The sequence below is a fragment of the Trichosurus vulpecula genome, chromosome 2, assembly GCF_011100635.1.
Source record: "Trichosurus vulpecula isolate mTriVul1 chromosome 2, mTriVul1.pri, whole genome shotgun sequence".
Classification (NCBI taxonomy): Eukaryota; Metazoa; Chordata; class Mammalia; order Diprotodontia; family Phalangeridae; genus Trichosurus; species Trichosurus vulpecula.
The window spans coordinates 226992810-227011536 of NC_050574.1; the positions used below are offsets into that span (position 1 = coordinate 226992810).

An 18727-nucleotide genomic window follows, 5' to 3' on the forward strand; every position below is an offset into this window, starting at 1 on the left:
TCAGGGCAATAAATGGCTGCTATGGTACCTCTTAACAGGGAGTCACCAGCCACCAAATCTCTTCTCTCTTTCCTCTCACCCTTATTGGAGGATTTCTCCTTCTATAGCTTCTGTGGTTCTACTATATCATTACCTAGACGAGGAGAAAAATAGCTGTTTCTTCTTCACATCATCCAACCCACTTCTCTTTAGTTAGAGGCTCATAATTATTCTGAAAATCTTTTGTTGTTGTTCAGGCATTTTGGTGGTGTCCGACTCTTTATGACCTCATTCAGGATTTTCTTGACAAAGATACTGCAGTGGTTTGCCATTCCCTTTTCCATCTCATTTTGCAGATGAGGAAACTGAGGCAAACAGATTAAGTGACTTGCCTAGGGTCACATAGCTAGTAAGTATCTGGGGCCAGATTTGAACTCAGGTCTATCCACCGTGCTACCTAGCTGATCTCTCTTTAGTCAGAGAAAGCTCATAATTGTTCTGAAAAACTTCCCTATTCCTTTGTGCCCAGTTCTAACGCCATCTCCTCCATGAATGCTTTTTTTGTCATTGCCTCAAACTCTCGGAAGAATTCCCACCACCCTTTAAGGTTCAATAGTTCCAATACTTTGTTTATCACATTCTATCTTGTGTTATAGATAGTCATGTAGAATCCCCATGCAAAAAGCCCTTTTGGAACAAGAACAGTACTTTATTCACCTTTACACCACCCACATTTATTTGCAAAGTGCCCCACATGTAGTTACTATGTAGTCAATCAGATAATGTATTAAAGCACTGGCCTTAAAACATTGTATGTGTTTTGGGAGGCAGCTGGTGGCACAGTGGGTAAGGGCACTGATTTGAATTCAGGAAGACCTGAGCTTGAATCTTGCCTGTGCCTCAGACACTAGTTGTGTGACCCTGGCCAAGTCTCACTTAACTCCTCTCAGGCTCACTATTCTTATCTGTAAAATGTGCATAATAATAGCGTCTACTCACAGGATTGTTTTGAGGCTCAGATCAGATAACATGCACAGTGCTTTGCAAATCATATATATTTTCATCACATATATGTTATTATTACTAATGTGTTATTGAGTGCTTAGGTTTCAGTGAACATTTTTTGGATGAATGAATGATGTTGGTTGCTCACATTGGAGGATCATTACTTTGCATAACAACTAAGATCTGGGGACTCAGTCTCATCCCTGTGCTTCCTACTTGGTAGCTTCTTAGGTCTCCTGCCTAAGTATCTTAAGTGTTTGAGATTTGGGATCAAGGATTCAAAGGGGCAATTAGTGCATTTCCTGTTCCTCTCCAGCTCCTGGAGCTTGCTCCTCTTTTGTCCACTAAGACAATCATAGTTCCTGTAATAGTGATAGAGTAAAACCTACAATATACATGTATTCAATAGTCAGTGGATCTGAGTTTATTGGTTCAGGAATTCCCTCCAACAATGCAATTGCAGCCCATCCATTCTTTCCCAGCCTGATCAACTCTTGTTGGTGTCTTCCCAAAAGTTTGCCACAGGGGGTCCCTCAACCTGCTAGAGGCCTTCTTCACTTTCTCTTGACATTGCAAGTTATCAGTGCAATAGCATGGCTGCCTTGTCATTTCTATTTCTTGCCATGTGATCAGTCCATCTTCTCTTCTTATCCTACAGTCCATGGTGATGTCTGTTATTCCTGCTTTTCTTCAGAGTTCTCTTTGGTTCTATATCACAGCTTCTCACACCCTTCATTCCCCTCACCATTATTCTCAGTGTGTTGATCATTTTCACTTCTTCAGCAATTGCATTCCATATCTTATTATCCATCTATTATCTGTTATCCAATTTCTTATTATCCATCTAGCAACACCAGTGAAATGTTAATATTGAAAAGTTGGACCTTTGCTTTCAGGGAAACTTTGGAATCAGTAAAGGAGCTTGCAATTTATGAAAGCAATCTATTCTTCTGTTCAACTCTGAGCCCAACTCATGTTCATCCAAACTGGCAATCCTAGATATCCGTGCATCATGTGCATTTACAAACAGCATTTTTTGATGTAAAACGATTTAACTATTGCACTCATTTTGCATGCACTAAATTTTAAAATTGCACATTCTACTAAGGCAGAACGCATGAGGTGGCCCCACCCCCTTGAGCTGCGTATGCCTAAGAATGGTTTGCTTCTCTCTTGGTGTAGCTGGCCCTGGCTCCTGTGAACTATTTGCATCATTTTCTGTTTACAAGATAGCTCTTTTTCACTGCTTCCTTCATCATGTCATTCACTCATTGTATTGACCCCGGAGTAGCAATCCTAAGGGTGAAAAGAAGTAGAGGAGAAGTAGGAACTCCATTTAACTGTGTCATGATAGATACATGGACAAGTGTGGCCACTGGTACATTGGAATGAGTCCTGCCTCCTTGGAAAAGTAATGAAAGTCTTAGAACGTATTAAGATGCAAAATTAAAGCCATCTTTTATAATTTGCTAATACTATTTTTAGTCCTACCCTATTTCCCATTCAATATTTATTTTAAAAAAGCATTTTTAAAAGTTGCTGCTATTTTTTAAGATTAAATACCACAGGTAAAGTTTTACCCCACCTAAAATATGAACTAACTGCTACAAATTTGTCCCTTGGTTTGCTAACAGCATTTAAGAGGCTGAGGACTTCAGAGTTTGCAACTTTCCCTGTTAATTCATGTTCTCTTCTTTTTTCCCCTGTAGGGATGCCTGACAAGGAGAATGTGAGTAGAAGCAATCTCTGCTCAGCTTCTAAAAACTGTAATAAGGTAAAAAATAATAATAACTTTACCAGCAGAGAGAGACCCTTAAATTTCTCCATGTTTAAAAAAAAGGCATATCTTCTGATCTCTACATCTTCCCAGCTTTGGTGAAAAATTTTGAAATTGAAAAAAAAAAGCAAAATAGGAAATAGAAGATGAAAAACTTGGTCTGAGGAGTGAATGAGAAGGTAGCATACTTTGCTTGTCATAAATGTGACTCATTTGTCTGGGGGAAAGGATTCATTATGTCATCACCCAACTCAGTTTTTACACCCCTAGTTGGAACAGTCAGCAGTAATACAACTTACCCCCGCTTTGCAGAACATAGAGGACTGTTTTGAGTTGTAGTTGGTGTCTGTTATCGTTACTGTTGTTGGTTTAGTAGGAGCACCTTGAAATCTGAGATCTGAGGTCAAATTCTATGTGGTCCTACCTACAGGTGAGGTCATTCAGCTATTCCTCACGTCCCCTCCCCCAAACATAACAGTCATTTTTTTTTTTTGCGTGTTTCATCTGAGAGTCACCAGTAAAAGGTGAATGGCTCAGTCCAAACCCATCATTTTAATTGGAAAGATAGTACTAAGTCTGTAATCTCATGGTCTCATGATTTATTCAATGGCAGCATCTTTATATACAACTAAATAATTGTTATTGTTTTGTAAAACCTTTGAAAAGGCAAATTACTTGAAGATGACACCATGGACATCTAAATCTCCATGACAACCTAGAAGTGTTAGCAATTGAAACAGAAGGAAAGCAATTAATCTGAAGTTCTATTCAGTGTGATTAGTCTCTCAAATGCTTTACTACTGTTTGCCTGGGTTCCGTTATTGCTCTTATGTGGTAATATTGTAGAATTGTCGTTCTCCTCTTTCTACTTTTTTGCCACATAGAAGAAATTCAGAGAATTTCTTAGTCCCTTCCCTGAAATTTGGCTAAAATTTTTATCAAGTCTCTTTTCTTCGCAGAGGAATGTGTTTAAAAGCTTGTATCACTCCTTTTTAGTGTTCTTCCCTTTTGTGTCTTAGTGCCTTTGTGTCTTCTTTATCAGGGAGAGGTCTTTCATTTTTTTTGTGATGGGCCCCTTTGACAATCTGGTAAAGTTTATAACTCCCTTCTCAGAATAATGTTGCTTAATGCACAAAACAAGATGTACAGAATTATAAATGAAAGAAATTATATTGAAATAAAGTTATAAAAATAATTTTAAAATAAGTTCATGACCTTCAGGTTAAGAATCTTTGTTTTAAACCATACTTTCTCTTCCATATATACAATTGGAATTTTCTCTCTGTCATCAAGTTACTGCCCTTTTATTATTGGTGTCTCCCTTTTCCTATGTAAACCATTTTATTGATCATTTGTCACTAAAAGGTGAATTTTGTACTCTGAATAAAATAAAAACACTATTAAGATTTTATTGTTGATCACTTAAGAAAAGTAAATGAGGATGAATGAACAAACATTAATGCTGATAAGTACTTTAAGGGAGGAACTGAAAATGACTGAGACTTTATGCATTGAAATTAATTAACAGTAAATAGTTACTAAACACATTTAGTTACTTATACTGATGTGTCATATTTTTGATAATGGACTGCTAATAATAACTGGGACAGTTTTGTGAGGCAATATGACTTTCTATTTCATCCTACTCCAAGGGAGCACATCTCAGGTCCAAAAGTTTTTTTCATTCTATTGTACTATATAGTACCATCTGACAATTAGGGGTTATCAATTTGGTTCAATCCTGTGACATTTAACATTTTGGGGAAGTAGGAGGCCAGGGGAAGATGCTACAGAAGCAGGTATTATGTTATCTACCTCCTTAGGGCTTGTCAGGCCACCAGCCCAACCTAGGTCTAGAGTGTGGGACTCAAGCTTTTTTCCATAGGTACTTCATTCATTCATAGCTTCCCTGCTCTTCTCAAGAGTGCTGATACCAACCCCTCTCTCTGGGGAGGCATATTGGCTGCATCTAGAATGTTATGCATATTCTGCTTTGTTGCTTGGGCTTTCCATGCTCTTCCATATACTATAGATGTCAAGTCTCTTTGATGGACACTGAGAAGTCAGAACAACCAATGGTCAACAGTATCTGTATCTATTTGGATGTGACCAACTATGTGTACAGAAAGGTGTGGCATTAGGGTTGGGTGTCCCTTCTGTGTTTTACAGAGCTGTCCAAAGAGATATTATTCTGTAATATTATCATTTGTAAGATTCTCACAATCCAACTCTGTAGACAGAAGGAGAATTGAATTCTCCTGCTCCCTGAACGTACTCTCGAAAGAATTACTTCATGCAGGTTTATGCCTCTTCAATTTCTGGCCACCAGGCTGAAGAATCAGGATCATTTTTCTTCCGCTGGATGTGGTGTCTCACCAACCTCCAAGGAACCCCTGAAAGCTGGTCTTGTCACGGTCCTGGCAGGAGATGTCTCATAGAACCCAGTAATATATTAGTGACCATCACATTCAAGTGTAAATAACAGTACTAGGCCTTTCCTCACTAAAGCATACTCCAAATCAGTTGAATCAGTCGACAAGCATTTATCAAGCACCTAATTTATGCCAGGCATTCTGCTAAGCCCGGAGATACAAAATAAGGCAACAAGCAAACAAACAAAAACCAATCAGTCTCTGTTCTCAAGGAGCTTACAGTCTAATGGGGGAGAGAACATGCAAACAATTGTGTACTGACAAGATATAGACAGGGTAAATTGGGGGTAACCTGACAGGGAAGGCATTAAGATTAAGAAGGACTTAATATGATATATAAGCCTTCTAAGTCTATGCAAGGAGCAGGGAGGACTTCTGGACCCCCGGAGGTCTAAAATGTTACAGACTTCAAAAGCAAGTTCTGTGTCATGGGCACTCAGTGAACTTTTGATTAGATAGTCTTACAGTCGGACAACAGGGTTAGACCTTTAAGGAAAGGTGACATGACATCTGTCATAGTTGGAGTTGTGTGTGTGTGTGTGTGTGTGTGTGTGTGAGAGAGAGAGAGAGAGAGAGAGAGAGAGAGGGAGGGAGGAGAGAATCATAACTGGTAGTTTTCAAAAAGTAAGTTGACATAGGCTGAAATCAAGATGTAGCTCTGAGTTTGTTAGGTAGAAACAGGCTTAGGGGATTTCGAGGGAGATTTCCTTCCAGAATGAGCATCATTAGGCCTTTATATGGGGACATTACATATGGAATCTAAGCAAGATTTCTTAGCAAAGAGACAAATACACACACACACGTACCAACAAGCGTTGTAGATATCCATACCCTCGATTTGCTACTGGGAAACTCCAGCAGCTTGTATATGCTAAACAAGGTGCAAGTAACTAATAAGCAGGCTTTTAGTTGTAGAAGGACAGAAACTAGAGTCAGAACTCTGGGTTGCATTGAGTAAAATACTTCCTTGATAATAGAGACATTGAGCTATGTTGATTTTGTCCTTTACCCTCTCTGACCACATACAGGACCCTCTTATGTTCCCTTTGTTCCTCTGTTTGTGAAATTAAAGTAATTTACAAAATAGCTTCAGTCTCAGAATAGATTATCTGTAGAAAGAATCCACTTCTCCAACACCTACTGGGGATTTCTTTAATTACTCTTTGCAGACACTAATTATGCCGTTCATTTTTTTCCTACTATTATATTTACTGACCCAGTCTCACCTCCCATTAAATTGTGGTGTTTCCATGAACCGCCTTTTTACTAGAAGCAGGTAAACACTTCTTTCACTGGTTGGGATACTGACGGACATGATGCCGAGATTCTGGAAAATATAGTCTAGTTAGAAAAAATAATCAAGTAGAACTAGAACCAAAGAATTACAGTATACAGAGGAATGCTGCAGTGGTGTTCTCTTTTAAGATAAATCAAAGGGTCAATTCTTCATCCATGATAATAGCTAGCATTTAAATAGAACTTTAAGGTTTGCAAAGCATTTTACATATGTTATCTTATTTGATCTTCACAACAACCTCAGGAGGTAGGCGCTATTAATTAGATCCATTTTACGGATAAAGAAACTAAGACTGGATGAGTTTAAATGACTTGGCCAGGGTCACTTATATAGTAAGTGTCTGAGGTAGGATTTGAACTCAGGTCTTTCTGACTCCAAGTCCAGCATTCTATTGTATTGTATCATCTAGCTTTAAATCCTATTAAGGGATAATACTCTATCCAAAGTTTATGGGATTGGGAACTTTCTGTGGATGCCACCTAGCTACCTAGTATAGTAGCTAGAGAGCTGTCCTCAGAGCCACAAAGACATGATTTGCCTCTTGCTGATACTGGCCTTTGTGTCCCTGGGAAAGTCCAGAGGTGTGAAATACACCAGGACCCACAACACTCCTGAGTGGGGCCAGAACCAGAATAGAATGTAATTGGGAAATACTTAACAAAATAAATAAAAATTTAATAAAACAGATATTATGTTTTAAAACTACATCAATATGTGGCTTCTGAGGAGCTTTCCATATGTATTAGTGCCTTCCCATCCACTCACCAACTGCTGTTTCTCTCTGAATTTGACACTATAAGTTGCAGAAAAGGTATTGGTTTACATAGATAGAGGGAATTATTTCAACCATGAGTTCTCTATAACCACGGACAAATTGGATCTTCTATCAATCACAGGTCCTATCCCCAAGTTTTATTTTTTTATTTTTTCGCTCCAATGTCCCAAGTTCATGTTGAATTTGGTAGAAGTATCTTTCAAAATTAAGTCAATGAATATGTAACCCATTAGATAAAGTGAGAAGTGAAGGGAAATTTTATTTTCAAGATGTATGGTCACCACTTTTAGGACTTTTAAAGTTAAATTTCTTCTTGATTTGCTATTTTCTATCATTTAAAAATGAGATTTTTTTTGATATTTTTTAAAGGAAATCAGTTAATTTCTTTGAAAATGCCTTGATCCTAGTGGCAGCTAGGTGGTTTAGTGAGTAGAGCACTGACCCTGGAGTCAGGAGGACCTGAGTTCAAATCCGGGCTCAGACACTGGACATATTTACTAGCTGTGTGTGACCTTGGGCAAGTCACTTAACCCCAATTGCCCTGCCTTCCCCCCTCCAAAAAAATGCCTTAATCCTAATTAAATTCCACTTGCAAGATGCTTCCATGGGACAGGAAAACTTTGCCTTTGAACACAGTGACTAGCCCTTCTCCTGAATATACAGACCCACAGGCTTCCTAATGTAGCCTGGGTCCAGGAGGTTAGACTTGAGGGAACTGACAAGTCACTACAAGATTGAGGCAGGAACCAGAACACAAGTAGAAAAGAGAGTAGCTGTCTCAAACTAGACTTGAGGTTTGGGGAATGGAATCTAGTCATTTCTGATATCTTGCTTCTTGATCTTCTGACCTAGTACTGACTTCCCCACCTGAATTTTTCCTCTTGCAATCTATTTCCTACGAAGCTCCAAACCCTTGAATATGGGGCTCTGCAGGACCCTTTCTACTGACTCAGACTGGTCTTTTGGTTTGCACTGGCTTCTGATTCAAATGCCATTCCTCTTCCCAGGTGGGTACTACCCATCCTCAGCCCTGGTGCTAATCTAACCACTGGCAGTCCTTGGCCCTGATACCACTAAGCACATATCAAGTATCTTAGTCCATGATCATAGATGTAATCTAGGTGGTTCAGTGGATAAAGCCCTGGAGCTGGAGACAGGAAAATATGAGTTCGAATCAAGCCTCAGATGCTTTTTAGCTGTATGACCCTGAGTAAGTAACTTAATTTCTGTCTGCCTTTGTTTACTCATTTGTGAAATGGGGATAATTGTAGCACTCACCTCCCAGGGTGGTTGTGATGATGAAGTGAGATAGTATTTATAAAGTACTTTGCAAACCTTTAAGAAATTTGTAAATTCTAGCTATTATTGTTTGTTGTTAACTCTGTAGGATATGAATGATGCCAGTCATGTTGTTACAGACATAAACAATTCATGTATAACTTGCTGGCGATGTGTAGTGGCAAAAACAGGAGAAACACCCAACAAATACAAGAGCATTAAAAGGATGATGTAATACCAAAGAATTCTGGAATGCAAACAAATTGTTAAGTACATTCAGAGCCTGCTGCTAGGAAGGAGAGCCTGCTTATCATTCATGCAAAGATTAGCCCTAATAATTCTATTGGTCCAAGCTTGTGCATGGTGTGTTGTGTAAATTTTCATTTTCTAAGTTAGCCCATTAGAAAATGCAGAGATGCCTGCCTAAGCGATAGCATGGCTCTCCTTCTGGAAAATACCAGTGGCTTCATGTCTAAGGTGCTCAAGGACAACTTCAACTCTCGTGCCCCTGAGAAAATGTTTGTTCTGGCATTTGTGAGTTATGTACTTTCTGGGGGTGGTAGTGCCCTTCATAATCGTTTTCTTCTTTGGATTCCTGCCTCCCTCCCCACCCCCCACCCCCATCCAAGTTGCTCATTCTACAAGCTGCAGGCAGTGGCTCTTTCTTTAACTCCTGGGTTGACTGTTGTGGATTGCTATGGTTGTGTTGGATGTTGTCTTACATCCAGATATTAAGGGTAAGGGAGCTATTAGGAAGAGTTGAAAGGTAACTTTTTTAATATCTGATTTTCTCCATAGTTGTTTGTTGTGAATTTGGCAGTGCTTGTTGCTTCTAAATATGTTGTATTTATTCTGAACTGAATTAAGGACTTATTTGAAAATTAACTTTTTTTTGGTGAGAGGGCAGAGAGACAAGAATCTGAATCTTCCAGTGTAGGGGGACATATTTGACAGGTGTTTTTGCAAACTCATTTGAGTAATGTTTAACCTGCATTTCCTCCCAAGGTTGGTTTTCCCAATAAATTAAAACAAAAATAGAGTACTGTAATGTATCCAAAATATAAGTTTTGCTATTCAAGGGTTAACTTGCTTCAAGCTTTGCTATTCAAGTTATTGCTATCCACAGTTTGACTAGAATTTCCCAATAGTGTTGTGCAGGGCTTTTTATTTATATGGCTTAAAAACAATAACAACAACAAAACTAGGGTCTGGAAGGGGGTATACGGTAGAAGAAGGAAAGATGTCAGCATGGTATAGGGGAAAAAATGCTGGCTCCAGAGGTCCTGGGTTCAAAGATGACCTCTGACACTTATGTTTAAAGTTGCCTGTGTAACCTTGGCTATCCTGATTCTCAGCTTGCTCCTCTGTAAAATGAAAGGTTTGGACTAGATGACCTTTGTAGTCCCTTCCAGATCTAAATCTATGGTGTTTTTGATCTCTCAGCATCAATTCCTGATTTTTAAAAATGAATACTGATCTGGTGTCCAGTGTGCTCAATTTAAACCCTGCTGCTGAATGTTTATTAAAGCCATAGTTCATGAAAGGAAAATATTCTACTTTCCCTTTCTACTATCAAGCATTGTTTCTGACGCAATTTTTTTTGAAATCTCAAAAAAAACTATACTATTAAGCAATTTAAAAATATATATTTCTAGCTGCATTTTCTACTCTCTGCCCCTCTCTTTTTACCAGTGTTCTTCTAGCTGAGGAATGAATAATTCTCCCAGGAAAGACTGAGATATTATTGCTGATTTTAGAGTTATGAAAGAGTATATTTCTGTCTTCAGAAACATTTTTCTATAGTGACTTCTTTTTCTCAGTTGTTAGATTCAATTGATTATAAGTATAAAATATAGAGTATCATTTACCTTCAATGTATTTGCATCTTCCTTGCTCCTATTTTGAAAAATTGAGGCCAAACTACTTATAAAGTAGGCTTTATTCAGGATTGAAGAATGCAAGGTTTCTTGGGTTGGGTAAATTAATCAAATGATTACATCTTTTAATCTAGATTTAGTCTTTCCTAGTATCAGCTCTGCTATTTGAATGTCAGGAACTGCTGGAAGAAACCTTAAAGCATTATCTAGTCCATTTTACTACCTCTAGGGAAAACTATATTAAACTTATCCAAGGAAGATAGCTATTTATCTTCATAAAAATTGCCCTAGAAGGAAACTCTAAAATCATGATATGTTCTAGTATTGCAGAATTCTGATTGGCAGTTCTTTTAAAATGTCTAAACCTTTCTTATTGCAATTTTAGCCTATTCCCTGTTGTCTTGTATTCAAAGAATTACTCGAAGACACTCATAAAATATCTCTTATGTGGTTTGAGGACTATTAAGATCCCCCTGAGTCTCCACTTTTAAGACTAAGTTCAGTTTCTCTAAACTTTGTTCTATGATCTTTTATTTGAGCCCTTTAATTATTTTCCTAGGTTCCCAAGCTGCATTCCAGTAATTGATCAACTTATCCTAAATATGTAGGGAGAATTTGTTCACAGATCCTCTACAACATCAGTAATGTCAAATCAAATAGAAATGGGGGTCATGTAACTTTACATAAGGATCCCTGCAAAGCTGCCTATTAACTTAGTTTTAAAGTATAACAGCATCTATGTTTTATTATATTTTTACTTGTTCTGTTAAATATTTCCCAATTACATTTTAATCTGCTTCAGGCCAGACTTGGAAATGTTATAAGTCCCATGCAGCCAGCAGGCTGTGTGTTTGGCAGCTCTGCTCAAACATAGGTTATAAGTACTAATATCCTTCTTGCTTCTTTTAATTTTAAAATGCAAAAAATGTTATCACTCCGATTTGGTCCACTATGACCTATGGCTCTCTTCCTGACTGAAGAAGTCAAAACTGCTCTGTATTTTATTGTTCTCCCTTGTGTTTCACTACTAAGTAAATTACTGTGTACTATCCTTATTCACTTAGCCTTTTCCTCTACAAGGTCATTTCAGATTTCAGTCCAGTTCTCTCAAAGTACTCATCCCCACCCCCAGTGCTAAATTTGGTATTATTATCTTTAATGAATATGCTTTCTTTTTTCCCATCCAAGTCATTAGTATTTCTAAAGAACTAGCTTCCTTCTAGGGACTCAAATCATAGCTCTTCCATACTCAATGGCTGTTTTCTTGAGTGTCTATTGTACATATATACACACATACATATACATATATATAGATATATACACACATACATACAAATATACATATATATATACATATGTGTGTATCTATCTCTCTATCACCTGGAACCTTCTGGTAATGAGTCTCTTCAAAGTTAGCTAGGATGGTCCTCATTTGACAGTTTGTCATCAAGTTTGGATTCCAAGCCTTTCCCTTTTGATAGTTTCATTGGCATAGTCTTTGAGAATTCAAAGGGATCTCCAAATGTTATATGATGAGGACATTGATAAATAAGTTCAGTTTAATAGCATTGGCCGCTGGATCTACCCTCATGGTACCTACTTTGTCACTACCGCATTTATAGCTGTGGTAAGACGACCTTGGGCAAATCACTTCATTTTTATGAGTTTCAGTTTCCTCATCTGTAAACTGAAAGGCTTTGACTCAAGGGTATCTAAGATCCCTCCTGGCTCCAAATCCATGGTCCTATGCCTCATCTGTGCATGGAAATGAAACTAAGGAAGAGGTAATATAGAAATCTGGGTACAAATTTAGAAACACATCTGTATTAGCTTGGCAAAATACCTGTTGAGTCTTTATTGCCTTTCAAAGAAATGACTGGATTTTTGTTGGTTTCATTAGCATAATACCTGGCACATTATTAAGTATACAGGTGCTTAATTCATTTTTGCTGATTCATTAGGCATTACTGTGGATAATTGTGCCCCCATCCATTGTCAGCCTTTGTATCTTTTTAGTACTGTTTTCATTTTCATTTAGGGAGAAAATTGGCTTCTTTTGTTGTTCAGAAGTTTGAGTTAGGGCAGCAGCTCTATCCCTGTCTGAACTCTGTCTCTGCCTCATTATTTTGTAGAGGAGAGATGCAGGTGAAGGTGAAAGTTGCTTAAAGATTGTTTTTGTCTGTGCACACGTGGGTGGGGTTTTGTGTGTATACACACATGGCTTTCTTGTGGGTTGGCTTTTAGACTAGCCAATGTTTTCTTTTTCTCCTTTTAGTTTGCCAACAACAGTCCTGGCATTCCACTGTGTAATCTAATGATTTTTATCACCCATTCTGTGGAGGCCTGAGTAATAGCTGAAACGTGCCTGGCAATCTGTGAAGTGTGTAGTATGTGGAAGACAATGTGATAATGTGGCAATGGAATCATGTCAGGCTAGGCCATGTTTATGTGCTGGGGAACAAATCCTAGGTAAGGTAGTCTTCAATGTAAAAGAACATGTTCTTTAAAAGGGAGAAATAATCAAAACTTTCCATTTGCATTTGTCTCACGATAATATCTATGACATTTTTATGTTCTATAAATGGGATTAACAGATGGGCTTGACAAATCTCTAGAAGTTTTCCCCTCATGGGGCCTAACTTCAAGTCTATTCAATTTAATTCAACAAATTAAGCTTTACTACATATAAACCAAAATGTTCAGCCCCAGTCAAAGATTAAAAACTGAGTCAGTCCTTCCCTGTCCTCGAGGAGCTTATAGTCTACCAGATGCACAGGAATGCTGACAGCTAAATATAATATAGAACAATTTACCTAGTTACCTGAATCATGGAATAATATGCTAAGAAGATTAAATGCTACCCCCTACCCCCATTACATCTTGCTACCCTTAGCACAGGTAAGCTGTGGAAGACCATCTAGTCTAAACCCACCATCTCAGGACAGTTTTGTAGTTTATGAAGTCTCTTAGCTTGCTCTTTGGAATCAGGTTCATCCTTGGAGCATGTAAGCCTTAGAACCCTTAGTACTCAATCCAACGCCTGTAGGATCATAGGATTTTAGCAGGAGAGACAATCTTAGAAATGGTCTAGAGCCTTTAGTCCAACACCTCATTTTACAGATGGAGAAACTCAGGCCCAGAGAGATAGTAACTTACCAATACCGCAAAAGTGGGAAGTCAGTCAACAAGTATTTATTAAGAACTTATTATGTTCTGGGAATTGTGACTAGTGCTGGAGATATAAAGAAAGGCAAAAATATGATTTCTTTCCTTAAAGAGCTAACATTCTTCTGGAGAATATAGTATGCAAATATCTACATACAAATAAAGAACAGAAAGTAATTTCAGAGGGAAGGCACTGACTGGAGCAGGGGTGAAAAGGAGTGATTCAGGCCTCTTACAGAAGGTGGGATTTGAGCTGAGTTTTGAAGGAAGCCAGAGAAGTTAGGAGGCTAAGGCAATGGATCATGGATCATGACCGTGCCCTCCAAATATGGAGGACAGCCAATGCAAATCTACAGTTGAGAGATAGGGTTTCATGTGTGAAGAACAATGTTACCAGTGTTACCAGATTGTTGGGTGTATGGAAGGGAATCAAGTATAAGTCTGAAAAAGTAAAAAGAGGTCAGGTTTTATAGTTGATTCTTTAAGTAAGAGGGAGCTACTGGAGTTTATTGAGTGTGTGTGTTTTCCATTTTTAAAAACATTTTTATTTAAAGTTTTGAGTTCTAAATTCTCTCTTGCCCTTCCTCCCAGGCCTGCATTTTAGGAAAATCACTCTGGCAGCTAAGTGGAGAATGGATTGGAGTAGGGAGACCAATTAGAAGGCTATTGCAATAGTCCGGGCAATGAAATCTGAGAGCAGATTAAAGCATCCCTTTTTCACTTTCTTTATTTTTTTTACTTTATCATGTTATAGTTTTTTTTTGTAAATGACTAATATGGGAATATGTTTTGCATGACTTCACATGTATAATTGATATATTGCTTGCCTTCTCAAAGAGTAAGAAAGAAATGAGTAAGGTAGAGAATTCGGAACTCAAAAAAAATGTTTTTAATGTTAAAAATAAATAAATAAAAGTAATGAGTGTCATGAGGGTTGTGGCTATATGAATATGAGCAGAGAGTATACAGGAGAGACGTCATGAAGGTAGAACGGACAAGATTTAGCAGCAGATCGTATATGTAGGATACATGTCAGTATCAGATTGTATATGTAGGATAAGTGTCAGTGAGGAGCCCAGGTTCCAAAACTGGCTAGCTGGGAAGATGGTGGTACCTTCAATGATAATAGTAAAGTTGGGAAGAAGGAAGGGCTTGGGGGGCATATTGAGTTTGAGATACCTACAGGACATCCAATTTGAAGTTCTGTGATCCCAAACCGAGTGCTTTTCCCACAACCCCGCTCCTGCCACAGAGTTGTAAGCAGTCATTCATGTTAACGTCTGAACAGTGTGACTAACTCAACCAAAAGCAAGAAATAAAAATCACTAAGTGCTTACCCAGTATTCTAATTTGATCATTTGGTCATAAACAATAGGAGGAAACCACACCCGAAACTTTCTCCAAAGTTCACAATAAAGATGAACTAGGTCTAGTGGTCACTCCTGTCACTTCGAAGCAATGCATGGAAAGAAAAAGCATGTCCAGGGCTGGCTGGAATGGAGAAGCCTGGGTGTTGGGCTGGTGGTATTCAGCATTAGACCTTGGCTTTTGTTTCTATTTTTATCAACCCCTCTCTTTTAAATGTCAGAGAGTTGTAGTGCCCAGATGTATGATGAAGGACTACTAAGCCTAAATTCAAGAATATTTTTTCCTAGAAGTTAAAAAATTTCCACTAAAAAGGAGGCAATATTCCATGTTTTAGCATTATAACTTTTATGTTCATCTCCTTTTCCATACTCTTGGTGGTTATGTGTACTCATGAAACACTTGGGCTCCCTCTGCTGGTCTCAGAGGTAACTTTACATTTCAAGTATTAAAGCTGGGGCTTAACCGTTGAAAGCCACCTTTGACTAGTGTTCCCTTACAGAATCTTAGAGTTGGAGGGGGCCTCAGAGACCATCCAGTCTAGCCCCAGGCGTGGACTGAACTCTCCTCTCCAACATTCCTAACACTCTCAGTGACCCAGCTCAGTGAGATCCTTGGAAAAATCACACAGGACCTCATTGCAGCTGTTGAGTTCTTCGGCCTGGGAGAAGTATTCCATGGCCTGACTTGTGGAAGGTCTGTTACAAAAGCCGGCTTCATAAGTTTATAGACAGGAATACTGATGCTTACAGGACAAAATGAAAGCCCTCATTCCCTCATGCCTGCAGTCACCCAACAGTGCTAATAGGTCTAAATTGCTATCACACCCTGCCGTGGGAGCCTCCTATCCTTCGCTCAGTTGCCAGAATGATCTTCCCAAAGCACCAGTCTGACCCTCCCCCCAGTAAATTCCAGTGGCTCTCGCTCTATTGCCTCCAGGATAAAAAATAAAATTTTCTGTTTCACATTCAAAGCCCTTCATAGCCTGCCTCCCTTCACCCTTCTAGTTTTCTTAAACATTACGCCCCTTCCCCTCTACATCCCTTCCTCCCCAGGTAGTCTGTGATCCAGTGACACTGGCTTCCTTGCTATTCATCAAACAGGACACTCCATCTCCTCACTGGCATTTTAACTGGCTGTCCCCTGTGGCTGGAATGTTTTCCGTTCTCATCTCTGCATCCTGGCTTCTTTTATGTCCCAGCTAAAACCCCACCCTCTACAGGGAGCCTTTCCCCACCCTCTTAATTCCAGCACTTTCCTTCTGTTGATTATCTTCAATTTATCTTGTACATAGCTTGTTTGTACATAGTTGTTTGCATATTGTCCTCCCCACTAAATCACAAGCTCCTTGAGGGCAGGGTCTACCATACTTTCTTTGTACTCCCAGCCCTTAGCACAGTACCTGGCACAGAGTAGGCACTTTATAAATGTTTATTGACTAGTTAGGTGAATAGCCTAAGGTCAGCAATTTAGTTAGTGGCTGAATTGGCCCTAAAGCTCAGATGTCTTGACTATGAGCCAAACCAGGTAAGGTCACTTTCAGGAAAGTCCAGGAATGGTGCTACTGGTCATTACACCAATGTGGCATACTGGCCAGTATGACTGGAACAAGTAGACAGTTGGGGCAGTACGTGGATCTGTCCTTCAGAAGTAGAGGTAATAAAGGAGAGGGCAGATAGTCATGGAGGCAGGAAGCTAGCTTAGAAACCAGTGGAAGGAAAGGGAGAGGAAACTGCCCCTGATAAAATCTTAAGAACAAATTGCTGGGAAATTTTGAAATCACTGAAATCAGCCCCGGTAGGCTTTCTTGTTACTGATTTGGATCTCAGCTTGGATTGCTCTCTTTACCTCCAGGCTTATTTATTCCCTCCAGACTTGTTCTGCTAATTATCTGACAGTCCTCTGAACCTCAATTTTCCCATGGGAAAACTGTAAAATGAGAATGTTAATAATGTTTATGATACCTTTCTCAGAGGTATACAGGATAGACACTGTAAAGTATTTTGTAAGTCATAAAGTACTATTATCAATATCGGATATCATTATTGTTGTTATTAATATTTAAATAATCATTATGACCACCATGCAGCTTAGTATTATTACTGATTTTTACACTACTACTACTACTCCTACAACTATTATGACTACTACCATGACTATTACCACTACTACTGCTGCTGCTATTACTAGGTAGGTAGGTAAATAGTATAATGTTGATGTAATGGCTAAAGTGTAGGTTTAACGGTGGATAGGGTGGGTATAATGGATAAAATTCTGACTTGGAGTCAGAAAGATCTGAGATCAAATCCTGCCTCAGACACTTCCAGGTTGTCTGACCCTGAGTGAATAACTTAACTTTTCAGCCTCAGTTTCCTTATCTGCAGAAGGGAGATAATAACCTTATAAGATTGTTGTGAGGACCTAGTGGGATAGCATATATAAAGAGCTCTGAAAATCTGAAAATATCATGATTGTCAGCCATTACTTTACTACTACTGAGGGTTGTGAAGTATTTATTCCCCATTGAGTCCTATTTTCTCTCTCCTTTCACTGCTCAACTCTTCTCTGCCTGCCGTCTATTTCTTATTCCCTTGTTTTCTTCTTGAACCCTTACAATAGGGCTTCCAGTCTTAATGGAAAAAACCCCTCTCTTTAATATTACTAGTGTCATTTTTGCTGGCAATTTGAGTGGTCTACTTTTCATTCTCAATTTTCTTTCATGCCTTAGAGTTTATATATTCTTGTAGTGACAATTATCAACACCCACCCTTCCTTCATACTTTTTTTTCCCAAGTCCATGTTTCCAAAGCTGCCCTCTCATATGAGCTCTAGTCCTATGTCTCCAGTCACCTATTGAACATATCTAAATGGAAAATTTACCATCACCTGAGATTCAATATGTCTAAAACTGAATCTTCTAAAACACCTGCCTCTCCCAACTCCTCCATGCTGTCCAGCAGCACTGCCATTTTGTGCATTCTGGGGACATATGTATGAGACACATACATTTGAAAAGAAAACTCCCAACAACAGGTGGTAAATGCTTAAATGCCAATTGAGAGTCCCAGAAAAGAAATACTGTAGAATTCAGATGAGGAAAAGATTACTTCAATGAAATGAGGAGCTTCAATTAGATGACTTTTGGAGGACTCTCTGATCCCTAAATCTGTGATCCTATGATTCTGTGATTTCCATCTGAAGAAGTCAGAGGGGGTTTCATGGAATGAAGGAGATGTGAACTGGGCCTTAAAAGATGACTCAGATGTCAAAAGTCAGGGAGAAAGTAGGAAGGCAGCTCACATTAAGGGGATGACAAGAGCAGAAGTGGGAAATTATATATTGTTTTTCAGGGATAGTGAGGAGGCTGATTTGATTAGAAGAGAGCAGCAGAGATAGGATCAGAAAGCTATGTTGGAGTCAGATTGTGATGAGTCATGAGTACTGGACTAAGCTGAGTTTGGGCTTTAACTTGTGTGAAATAGGGAGCCATCAAAGGTATAAAAAGTTCATTATGAAATGAACTTACATTATTAAATGAACATAAGCGATAAGTTCATTATCCCTTTCCTTGGTATTGGCAAATTTCTTTGGTTGTAATGTTGAATTAGAACTAGTATAGTTATATCATGTCTGGTCATTAGTGACCTTGGACAATTTTAAACTCAATTCTGTAGATCTGAAGTATATCTCTGTCTAACATAATAGACCTCAATACCAGGATAGATAGAGGGTAAAAGATTTAAAATAGGGAAATAGAGCAGTTAGACATCTTTTGGA

At 38.6% G+C, this 18727-nt stretch overlaps 1 protein-coding gene across 4 annotated transcripts in view; it reads left to right on the forward strand.

The window, feature by feature from the left end:
• The window catches only part of RAPGEF4 (Rap guanine nucleotide exchange factor 4), a 257949-nt gene that overhangs the window by 100232 nt on the left and 138990 nt on the right, over nucleotides 1-18727 (forward strand). The window contains exon 3 of one of the 4 annotated variants that reach the window (XM_036744587.1): nucleotides 2694-2758. In XM_036744587.1, coding sequence (XP_036600482.1) covers nucleotides 2694-2758 — 65 coding nt within the window. Of the gene's footprint in view, nucleotides 1-2693; nucleotides 2759-8960; nucleotides 9066-18727 lie in introns of those variants that run through there. The other 3 variants (XM_036744589.1, XM_036744588.1, XM_036744590.1) reach the window with 3 other exon arrangements.